The following is a 23007-nucleotide window of genomic DNA, read 5'->3' as shown; positions in this document are numbered from 1 at the left end:
GCAAATATGAAACAATATTTGTACAATGATTTAATTGTAAATCATCCAGCAACCAGTGGCAAGGAATAAATACCCAGAGAATTGAGAGTTTCCACAAGTTGGTCTTGTATGATTCGTGTAACTCTACCGTTAGCTGTGTGGAAATAATAGATCGCCCAATGTTTTCACAAAATTGCTGTATTGGTGCATTAATTGCTTGTTAAAACACACTAATTCTTGTAATTAGTAATGTTTGAATCCTTCTAAGCAGGTAATAATTATTAATGACTGCCAGAAAGTGAACAATTAAAAGTGAGAGTTTCACTCCTTCAGATGGTGCATTCTGGAATCCTGCCCATTTGCATAGGGATAACTTTAACCTCAAATAATAATCAGTTGGGAAATTAAAGTCTGGGAAATTTGTTCCCCAATCAAATCCTGTCTGCAAACTGTCCATTTCCAACTTTATCTGAGGCTGAAGGGTGGCCAGCTAGCTTAAAGAGGTGGATTAGAACTTTAAATATGGTGATGAGGCATTGAGCTTCATTGTAATATGTGTTTTCAACCGTTACTGTTGCCAACTGGGTTTCCCTCCCCCCAAATATCAGCTAACTCTGAGGTACATCAAGGTGGGGCTCTAGATTCAGAATCCAAGTGTCCTAGGAGCCTCTGCAATCAGAAACCAGCTCATTGTCCTTCCTCCCCCAGCCCCAAAGAGCTTTGATCCCAATATCAAGGCTCCCTTATTCCTACAGCCACTGATCCTATCTTCAATTCCGACCGTTTCACCCAGGCATGTGATCTTCCAACATCCATTTCCCCCACCACACCCATCTCCCCCCCCCCCTCCCCCACCAACACCCTTCAAGACTTGTGATTTCCCGTCAACTTCAAGGTCTGGTATCACTCTGCCTGAAGTTTAACAACACCAGGTTAAAGTCCAACAGGTTTATTTGGTAGCAAAAGCCACACTAGCTTTCGGAGTTCCAAGCCCCTTCTTCAGGTGAGTGGGAATTCTGTTCACAAACAGAGCATATAATGACACAAACTCAATTTACATGAATAATGGTTGGAATGCGAATGCTTACAACTAATCAAGTCTTTAAGAAACAAAACAACGTGAGTGGAGAGAGCATCAAGACAGGCTAAAAAGATGTGTATTGTCTCCAGACAAGACAGCCAGTGAAACTCTGCAGGCCCAGGCAACTGTGGGGGTTACAAATAGTGTGACATGAACCCAATATCCCAGTTGAGGCCGTCCTCGTGTGTGCGGAACTTGGCTATCAGTTTCTGCTCAGCGACTCTGCGCCGTCGTGTGTCGCGAAGGCCGCCTTGGAGAACGCTTACCCAAATATCAGAGGCCAAATGCCCGTGACCGCACAACCTCAAACAGACCATTGTCCGCAGCAAACTACCCAGCCTTCAGGAGAACAGTGACCATGACACCACACAACCCTGCCACAGCAACCTCTGCAAGACGTGCCGGATCATCGACACAGATGCCATCATCTCACGTGAGAACACCATCCACCAGGTACACGGTACATACTCTTGCAACTCGACCAACATTGTCTACCTGATGCGCTGCAAGAAAGGATGGCCCGAGGCATGGTACATTGGGGAAACTATGCAGACGCTGCGACAACGGATGAATGAACACCGCTCGACAATCACCAGGCAAGACTGTTCTCTTCCTGTTGGGGAGCACTTCAGCGGTCACGGGCATTCGGCCTCTGATATTCAGGTAAGCAGGAAAGAGAAAAATAATTCTGATATTCGGGTAAGCAGGAAAGAGAAAAATAATTCCTTTCAAATTACATTGTCAGAAACCCAAACATTTTAATATAAATTATTTCTGCTATTAGTTGTAATTACTTTCTGGTTAATTGGTGTAGATAGTGTATTTTAATTGGAATTTTGGGTTAGATAAAATAGAAGCTGCTTTCCTGTAAAATCTCCCCTCAAGCCCACCCCCTCCCCTGTTTTCAACATGTAAAGTGACATTTAACAGATTTTATAGAACTCGGATACTTACCTGGCTCTGCAGTCATCCTTTGACCCCATTCAGGAAGTTGCATTCTTTCAATTTTGCCATTTTCTTCCTTCCAGCAGTCCGGGTTATCAAAAAACACTACACCAGAGAATTTTTTCACATATAATATTAATAAAAAGTTGTATTGTTTTGATTCCTTCATAACTCTGGCAACATTAAGCTTATAGTCAATGTGTTTTGGGTGGGTGTGATTGTGCACAGTTTTTAGTTTATGTATAATTCTAGATGCTAATTTCTCAAAATACCCAGGATCTTCAATGAACAGTCCACATCCAACAACTTCTCTTTTGGTGTCTTCGACACCAATGAATAAAAAACCTCCATCTGTGTTTGCAAAGGCAGAGATGTACTTTGGCAGTGCCTCCTTAATCCTTTCTGGGTGTTTTTCCCCAGAAAAGTCTTTAAATTCAATATGCATAGATTCATTGAAACCCAATATTTCACCATACTGAAATTGTGTTCTCTTTAACATATGGTAAGCTGATTGATGAGCCTTACATCTATGAGATAAACAGTATTTTTTCTTTGTTAGATCAGCACTGTAAGGAAATTTGGCACCTCGAGTGGAATAATTTGATTTGTCAGACTTGCTTGTCGCTTGTATGTATTACATGCTATAGTACAAAGTTGTGGCACCCTATTGTTAATTTCACTCGCCCAAGGCCGCACAAAAATTTGCATGATTCCATCTTTATACTCAAAATCAAAGAAGTCTTGATTCACTGAACCTTTAACAAGATCAAACAGCTCACTTTCTATATCTGAGCCAATTCCATGTTCATCCTGGTTATAATTTTCATTCTCCACTGCTATTTTGAAACTCCCACCCCCGGAGTTTAACAGGGCACATGCATGGTTAACTGTTCTTTTGCATTGTCGTCTTTTTAATTTTTGTCTTTCATTTTTTTCCTCTGCTCCTTCCCAAAAGTTGCTGTGCCTGCGTCCAGCACCAAGTCAGGGTACAGCTCTTGAATGTTTGCTTGTGCCATCCTGGAATGAAATAAAGCATAGAGACTGTATTATCTGGCACTCACACACAGCAAAGTGCCAAGTGTTGTTCATATTTCAAGGAATACGTACTAAACATTGTGTATGGTGCTCATACCACACAATATGCCTGAAATGCAATTATTACATTGAAGTTATATCCTCAATAGATATGTGGCCTGAGATACTTGGTCAACTCTTTTCTCTCTTTCATGTTTAATTGTGAAGAGGATAAATTGAAGGCCAGGCTTGGGGCCTGGGAACCAGGGTCTATCATTTACCTGGGGAGGAGATGGCACATTCATATTTTGACTGATCTAGTAATCCAGAGACCCAGGGTAATGCTCTGGGGTCTCCAGTTCAAATCCCGCCACGGCAGACTGTGAAATTTGAATAAAAATTTCATTGATTTATTATTGTCACATGTATTGAGATACAGTGAAAACTATTGTTTCTTGCGTGCTATACAGACAAAGCATACTGTTCCTAGAGAAGGAAAGGAGAGGGTGCAGAATGTATTGTCTGGAATTAAACGTCTAATGATCACCATGAAACCATTGTTGATGTCCTTTAGGGAAAGTATCTGGTCTGGCCTACACATGACTCCAGATCACAACAATGTGGCTAATTCGTAAATGCTTTCTGAAATGGCCTGACAAATCACTCAGTTCAAGCGCAACAAATGCTAGCCTAGCCAGTGACACCCACATCCCATATAAGAATTAAAAAACAAATTGGCAGGAAGAATGGACTGGGCATTCTTGAGTTGGAAAAAGTTTTTTAAAAAAACTAAAGTGTGATAGAAACCTAGAAACTAGAAGTAGGAGTAAGCCATTCGGCCCTTCGTTCCTGCCCCACCATTCATTTTGATCACAGCTGATCATCAAATTCAATATCCTGACCCTCCCTTTCCCAATATTTCTTGATCCCTTTAGCCCGAAGAGCTACATCTAATTTCTTCTTGAAATCACACAACATTTTGGCATCAACGACATTCTGTGGTAGTGAATTCCACACGTTCATCACTTAATGGGTGTAGAAATTTCTCCTCACCTCGGTTCTCAGTTACCCCTTATCCTCAAACTATGACCCCTAGGACTTCCCCCACCGTCGGGAACGTTTTGTGATACTGTTCTCTGATTTTGGAGAGTAGCCAATCAAGTAAAGTGTTTGTTTGTGTCACTTACCTCCAGACAAGGAAGTAATAGAATTTTATTTTACATTTCATTTCAATAACTACAGACCAGTACTCCTAAAATTAAATTTGATGATGTTGTGGACAGAGAACGAATGGCTGCAACAATAATTTAACAACAATAATGGCATTAGTGGCTTTAAAATGGCATTTCTGGCTGAGAGTTAAGTATGCTGGGAGTTTTGGTCAATTTATACATTAAAACCAGATGCAGGTCGTAAAGTTGCTCTGGTCGGGAGTTGTGATCTGAAGCTTCCCAGATAAGGGAAGTTGTTTACATTAACCAAGACAATGTGGCTTGGATTTATATGATTGTTATTAATAGCAGTAAGAAGTCTCACAACAACAGGTTAAAGTCCAACAGGTTTATTTGGCAGCACAAGCTTTCGGAATGTCGCTCCTTCAGGTGACTGAAGAGTTGTGTTCACAAACAGGGCATATATAAACACAGACTCAATTTACAAGATAATGGTTGGAATGCGAGTCTTTACAGATAATCAAGTCTTAAAGGTACAGACAATGTGAGTGGAGAGAGGGTTAAGCACAGGTTAAAGAGGTATTGTCTTGAGCCAGGACAGTTAGTAAGATTTTGCAAGCCCAGGCAAGTCGTGGGGGTTACAGATAGTGTGACATGAACCCAACATCCCGGTTGAGGCCGTCCTCATGTGTGTGGAACTTGGCTATCAGTTTTTGCTCAGCGATTCTGCGTTGTCATGTGTCATGAAGGCCGCCTTAGAGAACGCTTACCCAAAGATCAGAGGCTGAATGCCCGTGACTGCTGAAGTGTTCCCCAACAGGAAGAGAACGCTCCTGCCTGGTGATTGTTGAGTGGTGTTCATTCATCCTTTGTCGTAGCGTCTACATGGTCTTCCCAATTTTCCATGCCGCGGGACATCCTTTCCTGCAGCGTATCAGGTAGACAACGTTGACCAAGTCGCAAGAGTATGTACCGTGTACCTGGTGGATGGTGTTCTCACGTGAGATGAAGGCATCCGTGTCGATGATCCAGCACATCTTGCAGAGGTTGTGGCAGCGTTGTGAGGTGTCGTGGTCACTGTTCTCCTGAAAGCTGGGTAGTTTGCTGCGGACAATGGTCTGTTTGAGGTTGTGCGGTTGTTTGAAGGCAAAGGGGATGGCCTTGGCGTGATGTTCATCTTCATCGATGACATGTTTAAGGCTCTGGAGAAGATGTCGTAGCTTCTCCGCTCCGGGAAGTACTGGACGAGGAAGGGTACTCTGTCCGCCGTGTCCAGTGTTTGTCTTCTGAGGAGATTGGTACAGTTCTTTGCTGTGGCGCGTCGAAACTGTCGATCAGTGAGTCGAGCGCCATATCCTGTTCTTATTAGGGCATCTTTCAGCGTCTGGAGGTGTCTGTTGTGATCCTCCTCATCTAAGCAGATCCTGTGTATACGGAGGGCTTGTCCGTAGGGGATGGCTTCTTTAACATGTTTAAGGTGGAAGCCGCAGAAGTGGAGCATCGTGAGGTTATCCGTGGGCTTGCGGTACAGTGAAGTGCTGAGGTCCTTGATGGAGATGCGTGTGTCCAAGAATGCAACCGATTCTGGAGAGTAGTCCCATGGTGAGTCTGATGGTGGGATGGAACTTATTGATGTCATCATATAGTTGTTTCAGTGATTGTTTGCCATCAGTCCAAAGGAAGAAAATGTCACCGATGCATCTGGTATATAGTGTTGGTTGAAGGTCCGGTGTGGTGAAAGAGGTCTTATAGTGCATGAAGATGTTGACATATTGAGGTGCGAATTTGGTCCCCATGGCTGTTGTGTGTGTCTGGATGAAGAACTGGTTGTTGAAGGTGAAAACGTTGTGGTCCAGGATGAAGCGGATAAGTTGTAGAATTGCATTTAGAGATTGGCAGTTGAGTACTGAGGCAGTTGCAGCAATGCCGTTGTCGTGGGGGATGCTGGTGTAGAGTGCCGAGACATCCATTGTGACGAGAAGTGTTCCTGGTTCAACTGCTCCATGCGTGCTGAGTTTCTGTAGGAAGTCCATAGTGTCGCAACAGAAGCTGGGGGTTCTTTGTACAGTGGGTTTCAGGATGCCCTTGACATAGCCGGTTAGGTTCTCTCACAGGATCCCATTGCCTGATACGATGGGACGGCTGGGTGTATCTTTGGGAGGCAGTAGAGATCTCCAACGTGGGGAGTACGTGAGATGAGAGCACGGAGGGTGCTCTGAAGGTCCGGATCAAAGGTCTTAATCAGTCTGTTGAGTTGACGGGTGTGTTCTTTGGTTGGATCTGCGGGTAACTGTCTGTAGTGTTCCTCATTGTTCACTTGTCGGTACACTTCTTTGCAGTAATCTGTTCTGTTCAGTATGACGATGGTCCCTCCTTTGTCTGCTGGTTTGATGACAACGTTGCGGTTGGTCTTGAGAGCGCGGGTGGCGTTGTGTTGTGCTTGGGTGACATTCGGGGCCGTCTTGAGTGCGGCTGATGAATCTGGCATTGACGCACCTCCTGACGGCTTGGTCATACATGTCGAGTCGAGGGCAGCAGCCTTCCGGACAAGTCCAATTCGACTCTTTCCTCTTAGTCATCTAGAAGGACATCGGTCAAACAGACCATTGTCCACAGCAAACTACCCAGCCTTCAGGAGAACAGCGACCACGACCTCAACCCTGCCACAGCAACCTCTGCAAGACGTGCCAGACCATCATCTCACGTGAGAACACCATCCACCAGGTGTATGGTACATACTCTTGTGACTTGGCCAACGTTGTCTACCTGATATGCTGCAGGAAAGGATGTCCTGAGGCATGATGCATTGGGAAGACCATGCAAGCGCTACGATAACGGATGAAAGAACACTGCTAGACAATCACCAGGCAGGAGTGTTTTCTTCCTGTCGGGGAACACTTCAGCAGTCACGGGCATTCAGCCTCTGATCTTCGGGTAAGCGTTCTCCCAGGCGGCCTTCACGACACACGACAACGCAGCATCGCTGAGCAGAAACTGATAGCCAAGATCTGCACACGAGGATCTTGGGTTCATGTCACACTATCTGTAACCCCCATGACCTGCCTGGTGTTGTGAGACTTCTTCCGTCAGGAAAAAGATACAAATGTCTGAGGTCACGTACCAACCCATTCAAGAACAGCTTCTTCCCTGCTGCCATCAGACTTTTGAATGGACCTACCTCGCACTAAGCTGATCTTTCTCTACACCTTAGCTGTGACTGTAACACTACATTCTGCACTCTCACCTTTCCTTCTCTATATACGGTATGCTCTGTATAGCACGCAAGAAACAATACTTTGCACTGCATACTAATACATGTGACAATAAATCTAATCATTAAACTGGAATGCTGGGAAGGTGTTTAAATTAAAGCTGTATAACAATGCACTGCAGAAACTCACCAAGGCTCCTTAGCACCTTCGGAACCCACAACCATGACCATCTAGAAGGACAGCAGATACATGGGAACACCACAGCATAAAGTTCCCCTCCAAGCCATTCAATATCCTGACTTGGAAACTTATCACTGTTCCTTTGCTGTTGCAAGGAACTCCCTTTCTAGTAGCTCTGAGGGTGTACCTACACCACATGAACTGCAGCTGTTCAAGAAGGCAGCTGACCACCATGTTCTCAAGGGCAACTAGGGATGGGCGATATATGGTGGCCTAACCAACGATGCCTACATCCTGTACCTGTGCCTGGGGGTAGTGCCAGGGCTGGACCCCAGTGGGAACCTAATTGGGGGTGGCGGGTGGAGGGGAGACTCTGGGACCTCTGGGCTGGGAGGAGGTTTATTCATGTTCTCATCAGGGCGCCCTTTCAACATATCAATGCAGCCGGGCTTTGCCGGCTTATTGAGGCCCACCACTCCCCCAACTTGTCAGCGTGAAACATTTTTGTGGCAGTGGCATCTGGAGAGAAAACCAGAACGAACACTGCCAATTTCACCTAAAGTCTTCATCACCATATTCCCTTTGATGTAACATCTAACCAGTGTAACCCATTGGATCCCAGTACTATGAAATCGAGGGAACATGTTCTTGAATATATCGGCATAACTGTGAATATAGTGTAAACCTAGAACTCAACCCTAGAGCCACTTTGGTAGGAGGTTTAAAGACCAATAAATTTGGTTCAAGCCTTTGAACAAAGGTAATAAGCTGCCATGGAGGGAGGCCACCGTCTCCACGGTTCCACAGTTAAGACCCTGGAGAATGGGATCCGATAGGTGCTTGATGGATGGTGCAGACACGATGGGCTGAAGGGCCTCTTACTGTGCTGTCAAATTCTATGACTCATGGAAATGGCAGCAAGAGATAGTTGCAAAGTCCTATGTCTATGGGAAAGTTATTCTAATCAGATCTGGAGAAGCAAAAACTGCAATACTCTGGTTATGGCCAAGCATCAGTTTCCAATTTGTGATGTATCTAAAGCTAGGTTAGAAACCTGGAAGCCTTTGAAGAGATAAATTTGCACTGGAAGCATTTTCAGGGAAGATTCACTGGGCTGTTTCCTAGGATGTTGGGATTGTCCTTATGGGCAAAGGTTAAGCAAGTTGGACCTATATTCATTGGAGTTTAGAATAATAAGAGTTGAACTTACTGAAACATAAAAGATTCTGAGGGGGCTCTACATTTTAGAGAGGATTTTTCCCCTTATGGGGGAAGCTAGAACTGAGATGTACAGTTCAACAGTCTCTCATTTAATTTGGAGATTAGGAAGAATATCTCCTCTCAGTTATTAGTTTTGGAATTTTCTTTCACAATCTGGAGGAGACTGGGACACTGAATATACTAAGGAGTTAGGCAGATATTTAATCTGTCAGGGAGTCAAGGGTTAAGGGGAGCAGACATGAAAATAAAATTGAGACTACAATCAGCCATAGTCTTATCGAATGGCAGGGCAGGCTTGAGGGGCTGAATGGCCTACTCCTGCTCCTGTTTCTGATTATTTTATTGAGCTGGGAGATCAAGAGTCAGGCTGCATGAAAAACTGAACACGAAAGATGACAGAAATAGGGCTGAAGATATAATTCGAACATTCTCAGTAAAACTGACTTCCAACGTTTGCAGTTGTGGGTGTGTTCCTGAGAAGTACAAATATAAAGAAACAACTTTAAATGAATCATGGATTCCTAAAGGAATTAATGTTAAAGCCAGAGTTAGGTTTCTTTGGATGTTTCTCACCCACTAAAAATAATGCACAAGCTGAAATATTACGCCACACGTGCAGCACTACACATTGCTGGTTGAATTAACTTGCAAAACAAAGTGCAGCATTAAATATAAAAGAAATACAGCATACAATGTAAAATGTTTTTAAAATTACATTCATCTACATAACAGTGCTTTTATATTGACTAGGTTTACCTAATGGCTGAAGTTGGTTGGTGCAATAACGGCAGCAGCTCCAGGACTACCAGCAATAACAAATGTTTTCTATTAGATGGAGCCCTGGACTTCATTGCAGGTTCAGAACAGGAGCGGAGAAGCTTAAGAACATAAGAAATAGGAGCAGGAGTAGGCCATCTAGCCCCTCGAGCCTGCCCCGCCATTCAATAAGATCATGGCTGATCTGATAGTGGTTTAGTTCCATTTACCCGCCCGCTCCCCATAACCCTTAATTCCCTTATTGATCAGAAATCTATCTACCTGTGACTTAAACATATTTAACGAAGTAGCCTCCACTGCTTAAATGGGCAGAGAATTCCAGAGATTCACTACCCTTTGTGTGAAGAAGTTCCTCTTCAACTCTGTCCTAAACTGACTCCCCCTTATTTTGAGGCTGTGTCCTCTAGTTCTTGTTTCCTTTCTAAGTGGAAAGAATCTCTCTGCTTCTACCCTGTTGAGCCCCTTCATTATCTTGTATGTCTCTATAAGATCTCCCCTCAGCCTTCTAAACTCCAACGAGTACAGGCCCAATCTACTCAATCTCTCCTCATAAGCCAACCCCCTCATCTCCGGTATCAACCTGGTGAACCTTCTCTGTACTCCCTCCAAGGCCAAACATAGTTTGAGGACGAAGGTAAGAACAGAGGGTGATGGGCAAGGCCCAGAGCAATGCTGGGAGGCATGGGTGGGTGGCAAGGGGAATGTGGACTGAGGACAGTGTTAGGGTACGAGATCAGAAACACCAAAGTATATTATGAAGTTAGACTAGAGACCGAGGGGATGGCCTCCATGGCTCTGGATTTCTGGCACCGTCAGCTCCGCACCAGAAATCGGCGCGGAGCTGCTTTTAATATCATTAGTGGGCCTGGGACTGAAATCCCTGAGCCCGCTAACTCCTTCACCACTACACCCCCCCCCCGCCCCCCCCCGCCCCCCCCCCCCCCCGCCTCCCCTCCCCACAGATGCCAGGAGTAGTTCACTCCAGTGGGATTTACAACTGCTCCTCACTAACGGGGAGTTGGTGGCCCAAACCCGCTGCAATGAAGGGAGGCTATAGAGGCCTCCCATGAGGTTGGGGCTAAGGGGGTGCCCCCTGGGCATTGCCTGCCTAGCATTGCCCAACAGGCATCAGGCAGTGCCATGGGGGCCTGAGAGGGGGCTGGGCCTATGGGGAGATCGGTGGGGGTGGAGGGTCCTACTGCCACTCAGCATAAGGATCAGCGACAGAGGGGGAGGACTGCGGTCGGGCTGGCCATCAGGGTGGGTCAGCCTACCTGGTTTGGGGGGGGGGTCAGCGCTGTGTTGGTGGGGGTCAGGGCTGAGGGAGATTGGGACTGCCATGGAGGTAGACACTGGGAATGATGGGGTGGTACAGAATTCTTAGTATGGAGCCCTTTTTAGTTTTACTTAAATAAGTAAAGTTAAGGTAATTATAACGTGCCTTATATATATTGTGAGAATTCACAATGTGCCTGGAACAAAATATGCAAAGCTGTTATAAACTGCAAAGGTATTATAAACTGTATAATGACAAATTAACCAAATACTATAAGCCTAAACTGTATTTTCAATATATATGTATTGTGCAACTTGGCCAACTTTGTTCTGAATGTAGCATGATGGGAAACACAGTGGTAGACAGGCCGAATTCTTTTAATACAATGGAGCACAGAAAGGCAGCTTCTGTTTTTGGCTACACGAAAGCAAGTTTAATAGGCCTGGTATGTAAGGGCTTGGATTTGTTCATGGGTAGTGTGGCTGGAGGAGTCTCGCAATCTGATAAGAAGAGTCCAGATCGGGCAGAAAATGACTCCTTTTGCCAATTAAGATTCACAGCTGCAAGCAATGGCCTTCGTTACCGGAATTGACGTAGATTAGGTTTCCTAGGTAATGGGGAAGGAACCTACAGGGGTGATGAGCTAATGATCTCCTAATCCTGTTGACAGGTGGAACATTATTGGTTGAGGTAACAATGTTTAATATTGTGATTGGACTCTCCAGCCTGATTAACGAGGCTGGGCAGGATATTGAAATGTTCAAAATAATATAACAATTGCGAGATTAGCTCAGAGGACAGTCACCCCTCATTGACTGTGTCTTTCTCCTGATGCATGCATTAGTAAATAAATTCCTTTTCATTCTTTACATAGACTGCAAAAGACATTGTATAGTTATTGGTTGAGGTCAACTACATACAAGGCACCCCAGTGGGACACCTTAGAAAATTCTTCTTACAGGGAGAGTTTGAGGGGGAGATGTCAGAATCATCCAGGAGCTCAGCGATCGGGGTGGGGGGGCTCTGTGTTGCAGCGATTGGGGGTGGGGGGGGTGGAGTGGTTGCTGTGCTGGCAGTGCAGGGCTACTGTGCATATTCAATCTCCACTCTGACAGATTGTCATATGCGCAGTGGTCCGCTCAGCGCTATGCTGCCGGCCTCTCCAGCGGGAATAGGCCCCGCTTACAGATTTTCAGCATGATTCATGCTAGGGCACTCTGTGATGCACAGAGTGTGGGAGATTCATTTTGAAAATCCAACTAAAGAAACCAGCAGAATTTATTTCAGTTTTTAAGCAAATTCGCACTTAGAATGTTTTTGGGAGAATCCCAGCCCAACTATTTGTTATTTTGGCTTTAGTGTGAGGATAAAATGTTTCACTCCAGGTGTGATTCTACTGACAAACTGGGAAGTGTTTATCAAAACAAACTTTATTTAACAATACAGTTTAACTATAACAAATAAATTAGCTTAACTTTTACCAATTCAAATACTTAAACACGACACGATACAATTCTGAACTACTACCCTATCTCTCTTAGTTCCAATTCAAGCAATATTCCTCTGAAAGACAAACTCCTCTTTAAAATCAGGTAGCAAACCACAATGTTATGTGCTTGTATTTGGGCTGCCAGCCATAGAGCCTGCAGAACATCTCTGGAGAGAGAGAGACCTAATTCTTCTAGCAGGTCCTAAACAGCAGCCTCCAGAGAGAGAGAGAGAGACAACTCTTCCTCCTTTCAGAACCCAGCAGTAACCTGACTGACTTAAAATGAATAGAACTGTGTATTTTCTCTGCAAGCTTAACTCATCCCATCAAGCACATAACTGTCTCTGTCAATCAACCTACTCAAAACCCTATTCTCAAACCCCAGGAGTAAAACCAAATGAACAAAAATGCATGAATTCAGATTAAAACAAACACATTCCTAGCTAAAATCAATCATTAACCTGCATTCTCAGCATACGAGCAGCTTGTTTTGCAGATAAATCGGCAACATGTAAAACAGAACTGAATTTTAAACACAGTCTTCACAAGAAACATGATATAAATACGTTTCTTAAAAGCACAGTATCATCACAGCAGGAGCTGGAGCACTGTGGGAAAGATCCTGTAATCAAGAAGACCACAGAGGAGACAAATTACATTACAGTGAAACTGGCAAGATTAAATGAATATATTAAATGTGAAGATCATCTCCATTGTGGCAAAAATCCTGGAAATGGCTGAAAATCCTAAGTTCTGTCCTCAAACCTGGCATTTCATAAGGCTAGGGCTGGAGTAGGGATCAGGTTTATGCATGTGCAATTCACAGGGCAGCAGGCTATTTAAATCACATGATGCCTCTATTGAAGTGGAATTTTGTTCGGCTAGGAGTGTGCACTTTAGACCAGGTAAGAGGCCTGAACTTAGTGGATATGTTTGGTTAGCCAGAGTACCCCTTTGGAAAGGTAAGGCCCTAGGAAACTTTTGGGAGAGGTAAGGCACTGTTTGAAGTGCACACGATTATGTACTTTTTATGCACAAACTCAATGAAGCTGTCAACAAGCTGTCAAGCTTTGAAAAAATTGTCCAGCTGTCAAAGAATTGACCAAGAACTGTCCAGCTGTGAAAGGAAAGTCCATCTGTCCAAAAACCTGTCAAGGAATGTAAAGGATGCTAAGCGAGCTGGCATGGAGGGGATGAGTGTGTTAGGGGGCATAGATTAGCATGATTTAGCACTAAATTAGCATAAAGAGTTCATAGAATCCCTACAGTACAGAAAGAGGCCATTTGGCCCATCGAGTCTGCACCGACCACAATCCCACCCAGGCCCTACCTCCATATCCCTACATATTTTACCCACTAGTTCCTCTAACCTACGCATCTCAGGACACTAAGGGACAATTTAGCCAATCAATTTGGCCAATCAACCTAACCTGCACATCTTTGGACTGGATCTAAGACCATGAGGGACCATTGGGGTGAGTAGAGGTGTATGGATTGGCATCAGGGATATGAGAGGACAAAGGGGTGGGTTGGGGATATGCATTGGTATGGATGGGGCATTGAGAATGTGTGGGCCTGAGGGAGGTGAGGGCTGTTAATTGTTTTTTTCATTTATACAAAGAGTCAGAGAACTGAGCCAGGTCTTCCGCCCAGTCTGTGTTTGCACCTGAAAGCCTCCACGTTCGTTTCGGGGGCAACAAGCCCGATTTCCAATCCAGCCCACCTCCTCAGAATGAAAGTTCCACCTGTGGGTGGCCATTTGTAACGTTCCAGTTTGCAGAGTCAGGAAATATCCCATCTCTGTGCCACCAACCTGGGGACTGAAATCTGGGCCTATGTCTCCCAAAGTTCGAAAAAGGTGTTATAGCTATTAACCTGTAAACAGTTGTGCTGTAAATGATCCCTTTACTTCAAAGGATGAGAGTTGGTATCAAAGATAATCAATTAGCATTTCCATTCAGATACAAAACTAATGTGTTTTCCATTGCCGTGGGGGATGCCATTTTGTGATCAATTAACAGGCCTCCCTGGCATTGTTTAGATAGCAGTTGTTCTTGCATGTCTCTGGCCAACTGAGAAGTAGAGAATAGAACATAGAACCATCCACTTTTTTCAGCTGGAAGTCTGAATTTCTTGATCAGTGATGTAATGGGAAATTTCAAGGTGCGGAACTCTAAGAAAATGTGTTGGCCATATCATTTCTATCTGATCTATGTCCCTCATTATTTTATAGACTTCTATAAGATCACTTCTCAGCCTCCTACGCTCCAGAGAAAAAAGTCCCAGTCTATCCAACCTCTTTTTATAACTCAATCCATCAAGTCCTGGTAGCATCCTAGTAAATCTTTTCTGCACTCTTTCTAGTTTAATAATATCCTTTCTCTAGTAGGGTGACCAGAATTGCACACAGTATTCCAAGTGTGGCCTTACCAATATCTTGTACAACTTCAACAAGACGTCCCAACTCCTGTATTCAATGTTCTGACCGATGAAACCAAGCATGCTGAATGCCACCTTCACCATTCTGTCCACCTGTGACTCCACTTTCAAGGAGCTATGAACATGTACCCCTAGATCTCTTTGTTCTGTAACTCTCCCCAGTGCCCTACCATTAATTGAGTAAGTCCTGGTCTGGTTCAATCTACTGAAATGCATCACCTCACATTTGTCTAAATTAAACCCCATCTGCCATTCATCAGCCCACTGGCCCAGTTGATCAAGATCCCATTGCAATTGGAGATAACTTTCTTCACTGTCCACTATGCCACTTAGTGTCTTGGTGTCATCTGCAAACTTACTAACCATGCCTCCTATATTCTCATCCAAATCATTAATATAGATGACAAATAACAGTGGACCCAGCACTGATCCCTGAGGCACACCGCTGGTCACAGGCCTCCAGTTTGAAAAACAATTCTCTACAACCACCCTCTGGCTTCTGTCAAGAAGCCAATTTTGTATCCATTTAGATACCTCACCCTGGATCCCGTGAGATTTAACCTTATGCAACAACCTACCATGCGGTACCTTGTCAAAGGCCTTGCTAAAGTCCCTGTAGACAACATCAACCGCACTGCCCTCATCTACCACCTTGTCATTTGTAATTGTCATTTCTACCCTGGGAAGAAGCTTCCAACTGTTCACCCTATCTATACCCCTCATAATTTTATAAACTTCTATCAGGCCGTCCCTCAGCCTCCGTCTTTCCAGGGAGAACAATCTCAGTTTATTCAATCTCTCCTCATAGCTAATACCCTCCATACTAGGCAACATCCTGGTAAATCTTTTCTGTACTCTCCTCAAAGCCTCCACGTCCTTCTGTAGTGTGGTGACCAGAATAGGACACAATATTCCAAATGTGGCCTAACCAACATTTTGTATACCTGTAAAATCATTTCCCAACTTTTGTACTCATTTGCCCCATCCGATGAAGGCATGCCTAATGCTTTCTTCACCAGCTTTTCCACCTATGCTGCCACTTTTAAGGATCTGTGGACTCAAACGAGGAATTAGAAGGGCAAAAAGGGGTCACGAAATGTCCTTGGCAGACAGGATTAAGGAGAATCCCAAGGCATTTTATTCATACGTTAGGAGCAAAAGGGTTGTCAGGGAAAAAATCGGACCTCTCAGGGACAAAAGTGGGGAATTATGCTGAGAGCCCAAAGAAGTAGGGGAGATCCTAAATGAATACTTTGCGGTATTCACAAAGGAGAGGGATGTGTTGACTGGGAGTGTCTCGGAGGGGACTGTTGACCTGTTAGAGAAAATCTCCATTACATGGGAGGAAGTGTTAGGTTTTTTAGGGAATATAAAGACTGACAAATCCCCAGGGCCTGATGGAATCTATCCCAGGCTGCTCAGGGAGACGAGAGATGAAATCGCTGGGCCTCTGACGCAAATCTTTGTCTCGTCAGGTGAGGAGCCAGAGGATTGGAGGAGAGCTAATGTGGTCCCGTTATTTAAGAAGGGTAGGAAGGATAACCCGGGAAATTAAAGGCCGGTGAGCTTGACGTCCGTGGTCGGGAAGTTGTTGGAGAGGATTCTTAGAGATAGGATGTATGCGCATTTAGAAAGGAATAAACTCATTAACGATAGTCAGCATGGTTTTGTGAGAGGGAGGTCATGCCTCACTAACCTGGTGGAGTTTTTTGAAGAAGTGACTAGAATGGTTGACGAGGGAAGGGCCGTGGATGTCGTCTATATGGACTTTAGTAAAGCATTTGACAAAGTCCCTCATGGTAGGTTGGTGCAAAAGGTTGGATCTCATGGGATAAAGGGGGAGGTGGCTAGATGGGTGGAGAACTGGCTTGGTCACAGAAGACAGAGGGTGGTAGTGGAAGGGTCTTTTTCCGGCTGGATACCTGTGACTAGTGGTGTTCCGCAGGGCTCTGTATTGGGACCTCTGCTGTTTGTGATTTATATAAATGATCTGGAAGAAGGTGTAACTGGGGTGATCAGTAAGTTTGCGGACGACACGAAAATGGCTGGACTTGCAGATAGTGAGGAACATTGTCAGAGGCTACAGAAGGATATAGATAGGCTGGAAATTTGGGCAAAGAAATGACAGATGGAGTTCAATCCAGATAAATGCGAAGTGATGCATTTTGGTAGAACTAACGTAGGGGGGAGCTATATGATAAATGGCAGAACCATAAAGGGTGTAGATACGCAGAGGGACCTGGGTGTGCAAGTCCACAGATCCTTGAAGGTGACGTCTCAGGTGGAGAAGGTAGTGAAGAAGGCTTATGGCATGCTTGCCTTTATAGGACGGGGCATAGAGTATAAAAGTTGGGGTCTGATGTTGCAGTTGTATAGAACGTTGATTCGGCCGCATTTGGAATACTGCTCCCAGTTCTGGTCACCACACTACCAGAAGGACGTGGAGGCTTTAGAGAGAGTGCAGAGGAGGTTTACCAGGATGTTGCCTGGTATGGAAGGGCTTAGTTATGAGGAGAGATTGGGTAAACTGGGGTTGTTTTCACTGGAAAGACGGAGGATGAGGGGTGACCTAATAGAGGTGTATAAAATTATGAAAGACATAGATAGGGTGAATGGTGGGAAGCTTTTTCCCAGGTCGGTGGTGACGTTCACGAGGGGTCGTAGGTTCAAGGTGAGGGGGGGCGAGGTTTAACACGGATATCAGAAGGACATATTTTACACGGAGGGTGGTGGGAGCCTGGAATGCGCTGCCGGGCAAGGTGGTGGAGGCGGACACACTTGGAACGTTTAAGACTTATCTTGATAGCCACATGAATGGAGTGGGAATTGAGGGATACAAAAGAATGGTCTAGTTTGGACCAGGGAGCGGCGCGGGCTTGGAGGGCCGAAGGGCCCTGTTCCTGTGCTGTATTGTTCTTTGTTCTTTTAAGAACATAAGAACATAAGAAATAGGAGCAGGAGTAGGCCATCTAGCCCCTCGAGCCTGCCCCGCCATTCAATAAGATCATGGCTGATCTGACGTGGATCAGTACCACTTACCCGCCTGATCCCCATAACCCTTAATTCCCTTACCGATCAGGAATCCATCCATCCGCGCTTTAAACATATTCAGCGAGGTAGCCTCCACCACCTCAGTGGGCAGAGAATTCCAGAGATTCACCACCCTCTGGGAGAAGAAGTTCCTCCTCAACTCTGTCTTAAACCGACCCCCCTTTATTTTGAGGCTGTGTCCTCTAGTTTTAACTTCCTTACTAAGTGGAAAGAATCTCTCCGCCTCCACCCTATCCAGCCCCCGCATTATCTTATAAGTCTCCATAAGATCCCCCCTCATCCTTCTAAACTCCAACGAGTACAAACCCAATCTCCTCAGCCTCTCCTCATAATCCAAACCCCTCATCTCCGGTATCAACCTGGTGAACCTTCTCTGCACTCCCTCCAATGCCAATATATCCTTCCTCATATAAGGGGACCAATACTGCACACAGTATTCCAGCTGCGGCCTCACCAATGCCCTGTACAGGTGCATCAAGACATCCCTGCTTTTATATTCTATCCCCTTCGCAATATAGGCCAACATCCCATTTGCCTTCTTGATCACCTGTTGTACCTGCAGACTGGGCTTTTGCGTCTCATGCACAAGGACCCCCAGGTCCCTTTGCACGGTAGCATGTTTTAATTTGTTTCCATTGAGATAGTAATCCCATTTGTTATTATTTCCTCCAAAGTGTATAACCTCGCATTTATCAACGTTATACTCCATTTGCCATATCCTCGCCCACTCACTCAGCCTGTCCAAATCTCTCTGCAGATCTTCTCCGTCCTCCACACGATTCACTTTTCCACTTATCTTTGTGTCGTCTGCAAACTTCGTTACCCTACACTCCGTCCCCTCCTCCAGATCATCTATATAAATGGTAAATAGTTGCGGCCCGAGTACCGATCCCTGCGGCACGCCACTAGTTACCTTCCTCCAACCGGAAAAACACCCATTTATTCCGACTCTTTGCTTCCTGTCGGATAGCCAGTCCCCAATCCACTTTAACACACTACCCCCAACTCCGTGTGCCCTAATCTTCTTCAGTAGCCTTTTATGGGGCACCTTATCAAACGCCTTTTGGAAATCCAAAAACACCGCATCCACCGGTTCTCCTCCATCAACCGCCCTAGTCACATCTTCATAAAAATCCAACATGTTCGTCAAGCACGACTTTCCCCTCATGAATCCATGCTGCGTCTGATTGATCGAACCATTTCTATCCAGATGCCCTGCTATCTCCTCTTTAATAATGGATTCCAGCATTTTCCCTACTACAGACGTTAAGCTGACCGGCCTATAGTTACCCGCCTTTTGTCTCCTTCCTTTTTTAAACAGCGGCGTAACATTAGCCGTTTTCCAATCAACCGGCACTACCCCAGAATGCAACGAGTTTTGATAAATAATCACTAACGCATCCACTATTACCTCTGACATTTCTTTCAATACCCTGGGATGCATTCCATCCGGACCCGGGGACTTGTCCACCTTCAGTCCCATTAGTCTACCCAGCACTGCCTCTCTGGTAACATTAATTGTATTAAGTATTTCTCCTGCTGCCAACCCTCTATCGTTAATATTTGGCAAACTATTTGTGTCCTCCACCGTGAAGACCGACACAAAAAACTTATTTAAAGACTCAGCCATATCCTCATTTCCCACTATTAACTCCCCCCTCTCGTCCTCCAAGGGTCCAACATTCACTCTAGCCACTCTATTCCTTTTTATATATTTATAAAAACTTTTACTATCATTTTTTATATTAATTGCTAGCCTAGCTTCATAGTCTATCCTTCCTTTCTTTATCGCTTTCTTAGTCTCTCTTTGTTGTTTCTTAAATTTTTCCCAATCACTTGTTTCTCCACTATTTTTGGCCACTCTGTACGCAGCTGTTTTTATTTTAATACTCTCCTTTATTTCCTTCGTTATCCACGGCTGGTTCTCCCTTTTCTTACAATCCTTGTTTTTTGCTGGAATATATTTTTGCTGAGAACTGAAAAGGATCTCCTTAAAAATCCTCCACTGTTCCTCAGCTATCCTACCTGCCAGCCTGCTCTCCCAGTCTACCTTAGCCAATTCATCCCTCATCCTATCATATTTCCCTCTGTTCAAACAGAGGACACTGGTTTGGGACCAAACTTTCTCCTCTTCCATCTGAATCAGAAATTCGACCATATTGTGGTCACTAGACCCAAGAGGGTCCTTCACAATAAGATCCTTAATTCTACCTACCTCGTTACACAATACCAGATCCAAAATAGCTCGTTCCCTCGTCGGTTCCGTAACATGCTGTTCAAGGAAACTATCCCGACAGCATTCTAAGAACTCTTCCTCCATTCCACCCTTACCGACTTGAGTCTGCCAGTCAATGTGCATGTTGAAGTCCCCCATGATTATTGCCGTTCCGTTTTTACACGCATCCCTTATCTGCTTGTTTATAGCCCTCCCCACCTCAACATTATTATTTGGGGGCCTATATACCACACCTACTAGTGTCTTTCTCCCTCTACTATTCCTCATCTCTACCCATAACGATTCCACGTTTTGTTCCTCAGAGCCTATGTCATCCCTCAGTACTACCCTGATATTATCTCTTATTAATAGCGCGACCCCACCACCTTTTCCTTCCTGTCTATTCTTCCTAAACGCCTGATACCCCTGGATATTCATCTCCCAGTCCTGGTCACCTTTCAGCCACGTTTCTGTAATGGCCACTAGATCGTACCCACTCGTGCTGATTTGCACCATCAACTCATATACCTTGTTCCGAATGCTTCGTGCATTCAGGCAAAGTGTCCTTATTCCAGCTTTTATCTGGACCCGCTTTGATGAGTCGCGAACACCCTCTCCCTCTACTCCCTTATCTAAATTACCGCCTTCATTCACTTGCACCCTCTCCTCTACCATTAATTTTGTAATTCCCCTTACCCCTGCATCCTCCACCCCATCAATTAGTTCCTTGATCCTAGTCAACTCTTCTAGCTCCCCTCCCCCCAACCTATCTAGTTTAAATTCTCCCCAGTAACTTTAGCCAACCTACCGGCCAGGATATTGGTCCCCGTGTGATTCAAGTTCCACCCGTTTTTTGTATACAGATCACCCCTGCCCCTAAAGAGGTCCCAATGGTCCAGGAACCTGAATCCCTGCCCCCTGCACCAGTCCCTCAGCCACACATTCATCTTCCACCTCACTCCATTCCTGCCCTCACCTTCCCGTGGCACAGGCAGTAATCCTGAGATTACTACCTTTGCTTTCCTCTTTCTCAGCTGTCTCCCTAATTCCCTGTACTCCCTTTTCATGACCCCTTCTCCCTTCCTACCCACATCAGCGGTACCAATATGTACCGCTACCTCAGGCTCCTCTCCCTCCCACCTCAGGATTTCCGGGACGCGACTAGCGACATCCTGGATCCCGGCCCCAGGGAGGCAGACCACCATGCGAGAATCCCGCCTACCTCCGCAGAAACGCCTGTCTGTCCCCTTCACCATCGAGTCCCCGATTAATACCGCCTTCCTCCTCTTTTCCTTAGCCCTCTGAGTTACAGGGCTGGACTCCACTGCGGAGACACGGCCACTGCTGCTTCCCCCAGGCGGGCTGTCCCCCCCAGCAGTACTCAAGCAGGAGTACTTGTTGTGCAGGGGCAAATCCACTGGGGTGCTCTCAACCACCCTAGCCTTACCCTTCCTGGCCATCACCCACTTGGCCTCCTCCCGTTGCCCTGGTGTGACCACCTGATGATAGCTCTTGTCTATCACCTCCTCATTCTCCCTCATCAGCCTAAGATCCTCGAGCTGCAGTTCCAGCTCCCTAACACGGTCCCTCAGGAACCGCAGCTCGACACACCCCTCACAGATGTGGATGTCCGGGAGGCCAGATGCCTCCAGGACCTCCCACATCCTACACTGGGAACAACACACTGGTTTCACACTCATACTGGACACTTTATGTCAAGTAAGACAGTGAAAAGTTAATAAGAGTGTAAGGAAACAAAAAAATAAATAATTAATTAAAGTCAGAAAACCCACTCTCTTACCCTCAGCCTGCTCCTGGGAACAAATCCCTGATATTAACAACTGATATTAAACCCAAACAACTGAGATTAAACCCAAACAACTGAGATTAAACCCAAACAACTGATATTAAACCCAGAACAACTGAGATTAAACCCAGAACAACTGAGATTAAACCCAGAACAACTGATATTAAACCCAAACAACTGAGATTAAACCCAAAACAACTGAGATTAAACCTAAACAACTGATATTAAACCCAAACAACTGAGATTAAACCCAAACAACTGAGATTAAACCCAAACAACTGATACTAAATCCAAACAACTGAGATTAAACCCAAACAACTGAGATTAAACCCAAACAACTGAGATTAAACCCAAACAACTGAGATTAAACCCAAACAACTGAGATTAAACCCAAACAACTGAGATTAAACCCAAACAACTGAGATTAAACCCAAACAACTGAGATTAAACCAAAACAACTGAGATTAAACCCAAACAACTGATATTAAACCCAAACAACTGATACTAAATCCAAACAACTGATACTAAATCCAAACAACTGATATTAAACCCAAACAACTTTTGTTCTCTACTCCCAGATCTCTGTGTGTTTATGTTCCCCATGGTTCTGCCATTTATTTTATAGCTCTCACCTTAATTGGATCTACCAAAATGCATCACCATGCATTTGTCTGGATTAAATTCCATCTGCCATTTCTCTGCCCAATTTTTCAGCCTATCTATATCCTGCTGTATTATCTAACAATCTTCATCACTATCTGCAACTCCGCCAATATTAGTATCATCTGCAAACTTGCTTATCAGACCAGCTACGTTATTTTCAAAGTCACTTATTTATATATATATATATATATATAAAACAGCAATGGTCTCAGCACTGATCCCTGCGGAACACCATGAGTTACAGACCTCCATTCAGAAAAACACCCTTCTACCGCTACCCTCTTTCTTCTATGGCCAAGCCAGTTCTGAATCCATTTAGCTGGTTCACCCCTGATCCCGTGAGATTAATCTTTTGCACCAGCTTGCCATGAGGAACCTTGTCAAGTGCTAAAGTCCATGTAGACAACATCCACTGCCCTTCCCTCTTCAATCATTTTTGTCACTTCCTCAAAAAACTCAATTAAATTAGTGAGACATGACCTCTCT

General features: G+C 44.8%; 1 protein-coding gene across 1 annotated transcript; it reads right to left on the bottom strand.

The window, feature by feature from the left end:
• Nucleotides 1-1964: 1964 nt before the first annotated feature.
• Nucleotides 1965-9637, bottom strand: LOC144502008 (ribonuclease SLFN12-like). Its single transcript, XM_078226026.1, is given in 4 exon segments — nt 1965-2571; nt 2574-2925; nt 2928-3022; nt 9561-9637. Coding segments are annotated over 3 exon segments (1053 nt in total). The 5' UTR covers nt 3022; nt 9561-9637.
• Nucleotides 9638-23007: the final 13370 nt, after the last annotated feature.

This window comes from Mustelus asterias, chromosome 12, assembly GCF_964213995.1.
Source record: "Mustelus asterias chromosome 12, sMusAst1.hap1.1, whole genome shotgun sequence".
NCBI lineage: Eukaryota > Metazoa > Chordata > Chondrichthyes > Carcharhiniformes > Triakidae > Mustelus > Mustelus asterias.
This window is presented reverse-complemented; position numbering and strand designations above follow the sequence as displayed.